Source organism: Aphanomyces astaci (genome assembly GCF_000520075.1).
Source record: "Aphanomyces astaci strain APO3 unplaced genomic scaffold supercont1.1, whole genome shotgun sequence".
Classification (NCBI taxonomy): Eukaryota; Oomycota; class Saprolegniomycetes; order Saprolegniales; family Verrucalvaceae; genus Aphanomyces; species Aphanomyces astaci.
Genome location: NW_009798264.1, coordinates 1,868,805 through 1,873,471, shown reverse-complemented (window position 1 = coordinate 1,873,471; position 4,667 = coordinate 1,868,805). Strand labels below are relative to the sequence as shown.

At 45.4% G+C, this 4,667-nt stretch overlaps 1 protein-coding gene across 1 annotated transcript; it reads left to right on the top strand.

Annotated features, from left to right (window-relative positions):
- Window positions 1-1,641: 1,641 nt before the first annotated feature.
- Window positions 1,642-2,638, top strand: H257_00655 (hypothetical protein). The gene has a single exon (XM_009823428.1). The coding sequence runs from the start codon at window positions 1,704-1,706 to the stop codon at window positions 2,601-2,603; it is 900 nt and encodes a 299-aa protein (XP_009821730.1). The 5' UTR covers window positions 1,642-1,703; the 3' UTR covers window positions 2,604-2,638.
- The last annotated feature ends 2,029 nt before the right edge of the window (window positions 2,639-4,667 follow it).

The following is a 4,667-nucleotide window of genomic DNA, read 5'->3' as shown; positions in this document are numbered from 1 at the left end:
GTACGAGTATGGGATTAATCAACGATTTACTTCATGACGTTACAGTACATGTAAGAACTAGGCCACATCCCGAACTTCCACCCGCTGGCTGGAGGTTTAACGTAAACGTTGTACTAGTACTGTATCTGTATTGTTACATGTAAGAATTCCACCCGCTGGCTGGAGGTTTAACGTAAACGTTGTACTATTAATAGTATCTGTATTGTCATGCAGCATCTACACAAGGTGAGCATGATTGGTATATTATTATATATTTCATCATTGTACCATTGCATTACAGTACTATTATAGTAGACGTTTTCGGGGTCTCCCTACTACTGTACAGTACTTGCTTACCATGTTGGCGCCGATGTCTGTGGCGCTGGAACTTGTCGCTGCTACTGGCCGTGAAGGTCCATCCAATTCTTCCTCGTTGGCGGTGCACGATGATGTAGTCTCCCTGAAGAAACAGGTACCGTTTGCGCTGCGTGGCGCGGACGCAACGGACTATACAAGCCCGCTCCATCATTGGAATGCGAATTGGGTGATACTAAACATTTCACTTGATTATTGTATGAAATGTTTTGAAAATCAATCAATCTGGAGCACACCAACCTGACGTGCTTCACGAGATGAATGCATTGCACCAATCAGATTGATCATCAATAATTATTGTGTAATACTTCGAGGTAACGTTACTATTCTTCGCGATGTACGCCCTCCACCAATTCGCTCTAGTAAAAGGGAATACAGGGAGTACTACGTAGTACCGGCATCGTTATTACCGGTAACGTTAGTGAATTTGAGGTGCCCCAACACTCGCGGGGGTTCAACTCGGGACCGACCTTGGTCGTTTGAATTACAACGATGCACCCACATGGGGCCAAGTGAGTGGAAAAGCAATCCTGTTATTACATATTATCTAAAATGTAAGGCTAATAATCACAACGATTGCAACTGGTAAAACGGTTACGTATAGTACTTGTAAGCTTAGTACTCCAGAGTATTGAAAAGAATGAACAGTTCGAAGTCTGCACGGAACCACGAACGCTCACTGTACCTTTCTGCAAGTGGCCACAAATGCACTTACTATTAATAGCACAATGCAGATGGAGTACTAATCACACAAGAGAGAAGGTGGTACGACCTTCACGAGTTGGACACTTTGGCATGGCCTCTCCCACACTTCAAGTAGCCGTATCCGGATAATACCACCAGAACAATTGATATTGTTGTGTTTATTCCACCTGTAAACTGGAACGACATGGAGAATGAATCGACACACCAAATGTCAAAAAGAATCCGCAGAAGAGTTGAGCCAATCAGATTGCAAGAAACTATCATCAACTCAAATTAGTGTGTGATTTCGATTAGTGTGATACCAATCACCACAGGCAGGACACCTTTTTACATACAAAATTCAGTACTAACAGTAAGTTACTACCGGTACAAAGAATCGATCGATACATTTGGCGAATCAGCACACAAGTGTAAATTTTTGATAAAAGGACAATACCTCGATATAGAAACATCATATGCCACTATCAACTTCGTAATGTACTGGGTACTTACGCTTGCTTACTACACGGGTTTGTCCCACACTGGCCATAGGTACCGACCACGTACATGTTCAACAGTGCTCCCATACAAAGATTGTGATTGCTCATATCAGCAACACCCGTGTCGACGCTGAAGTTGCCAGTTTACAATTTCGATCCAACTCGATGGTCGCCGACGTGCAAGAGCCGCAGTGGCTAACGAGATCAACTTCTTCCTCAACGTTGTGTATGGCGGAGATGACCAACCCGCTGCCACATGCCGACTCCACCCACCAAGTCACACAGGACGAACGGTCGCATTACGTGCGCCGCTTGCTGCAAGAAATCGTCAAAGTGTACACGATGCTGCGAACACCGTTTGATAAGGCCGCCGTCCACGAGACCTGCAAAGCGTTCGAGTATGAGGTGTGGTCATCCTGTCACAGCACCGACGACTATGTCCGTCAGATCCGTGGCCAAGTCCAGTCGATATCTAAACGAGGCCGGTGTCTGCTTCAGCAGCGGGAGTTCGAAGTGGCCACCACCAGCACTCTCCAAGCCACCACTGCCTCACCGCCGTCTTACGAACATCACACCCCATCGGCCACGCCCGAGGATTCCATGCGACACCTGCAGCGCGCGCACCTCCAACGAGCTCTCAGCAACTCGTGGCTCAAGTCCCGACGCAAAGCGTCTCGCTTTCGGTGGGAAGGGCGATTGGATGTCCAAGAAGAAGCGTACGTGCGAAGTGTGGAAAAGGCAGCAGGCAACGACATCTACGAAGCCGTTCGCAACTTGCACTTCAACCAACTCGTGACGTACGAAGAGCAGCTGCGACTGTCGTTGCATGCAGAACACCGCGACTGGGTCGCGTACGACCTGAGCGTGGTGCAAGATTTGCTGGCCACGTTGAACCCAATCTCTGCTCCGCAGCACCACAACCAGCACGACGTGCAAGCGCTGCTTTGTCAGATTGAAAAAGTGTTCAAGGAGAAGGCTTTGTTCGACTACATGTGGGAAATGGAGCGTTGCAAGTCGGTCTACACATCTCCATCATCCAAATGCCCATCCTATTTAGCCCCCTAACTTTAACAGCCCATCATATCCATGACCTTCGTGAATTTAGTCAGCCCGAATCATAGAAACCCAGCGCCGGGAACTCCATCATCATGGTGATTATTCGCTGCAACCGATCATCCGGATAATCAGAATCCATGTCGTCTGGATGATGTAAATCCCAGCGACCATCCAACGACCAATTCCCTCGCTACAACAGTCGTACTATTGTTCCGTGATCACTTGGGCTTCCTGGCATACAAAACCCAAGTTATGTATGACACATAGTCAAATCAAGTGTAAATTCAAAATAACTCATTTCAGCTAAGGGTAAAGTGCATCTCTGTGGTTAGCGCTAGCTAACCACTGGTGATGCAACTTAACCCCGGGAATAGCCTTGTGTGTAAGCTCAAGAGGTCCAGGGGTTCCGGGGCTCTTGGTAAAAATGATTACTGAACAACAGTTGTACTCTTGCATCGAGGGAATAGTTCTGACGCTACTGTACCCATCGAAATGAAAGTCTACTTGAAAAATGGAAGGAATTCCTCGTAGAGACTCATCCAGAACTTCATCAAGTATGCCTGTACTACTGTACCACGGGCGGTATACTATCGGTATTAATAGTAACGTTAATGCTTTCCAGTTAAACTTGCCAATGGTGAGCCATTGTGAAAATCGCGTACAAATAGCCGCGATGATATGATTGGTTGGAATTTTGAAGATTTGGGCAGAAATTAGACACACAACTCAGTTTTTCGCTCCTGTTACGATTCCCTGGGCAATACATAAGGTGTAGTCGCACGTTGCGGTAGCGCGGGCGTTCAGCTGGTGCACATGAGATTTCTGTGTGTAAAGTCGATGTGCGTTTGTGCTGGGGATATGATGCACGTCGTCTAAAAACTTCCAACTGGCCAATCGAAGAGTGGCGGTTTTACTATTTAACGTACAATTAATGTAGTTAAACCCAAAAACCAAATACGTTAAATACTGATTTCATGCGTTTTATCACTACAGTGGGAGGTTAAAGGTCCCAACTGTCTCCGGATATTATATACGGATAAATGTCACATACAAAAATCAAGATACATCTCAGCGGCCACCTCTATGGCATATCCAAGCGACCATGTAAAATACCGCTAGGTTAAATATCACCAAATTTGAATCTGAGACGTAGAATTTCTTCACCACATTGAGATCTGTCGATTCTACGTCTCAATTTGCTGAAATTTTGAGTACTGAATATGAAATAGAAGTCAGAAAATTTTGTGAAAAGTTGGTACGGTAGTTTATAGGTGACGAGCATCATACGGAGACACTCGCATAACGGTACGAGGCCTACACACTCAGGAGCTAATGCTGCAAGATTGGATCAAGATTGGATCAGCTCAGGAAACTGCGTCTTACATGTAATAGGGTGATTATTAACGAATGTTTGGTGAGGGAATTCCCACCATTTTTTGTCATTGGGGTCATTTCGGTGGCATTTGAATCTGGGCGATTGAAGAACTGCCCCAAGAAAAATTAATCATTCCCTGAGAGCAAAAGTTTCAGTGTTGTTTACGAAATCACCCAGTACAACCCTTTACTGTAACCTTGGCCCCCGTACTCCGGGGTTGTAGTGGTTAGCTATGGCATTATATGTGAACAGAAGTGGTTTAGGGGCACGCATTATATGTAAACACAAGGGATACTGTACAAAATCCAGAATCAACTACCGGTACCTCAATGTATCCACATGTCGCATACGTTACAATGCTCCGTACCATTTCCAGCTTCGTGCGCTTTTGCCGTACCCTTGTAAGGTCGGAACCCCAAAACATATAATGTGTGCCCCTAAACCACTTGTGTTCACATATAATGCCTGTTCCCGTGGTGATGTTGCATCGCCAGTTCTTAACTAACGTTAACGCTAATGCACATACACTGTACTACAGTAGTACAGGTAACCCCTAACTATATGTGTGTGTAACAATTTGACATACCGATCAAACTGATCCTGATATAACGAAGTAGTACTGTACTACGTACTTCGAAGTACTGTAGTTTACAAAGTTCAAGTACAGCACTTGTATCCATGGTTGCAGTTGAGGGAGG

Bases quoted from the DNA above. Each gene is read 5' to 3' on its own strand.
- H257_00655 (XM_009823428.1), top strand. From the start codon at position 1,704: ATGGTCGCCGACGTGCAAGAGCCGCAGTGGCTAACGAGATCAACTTCT.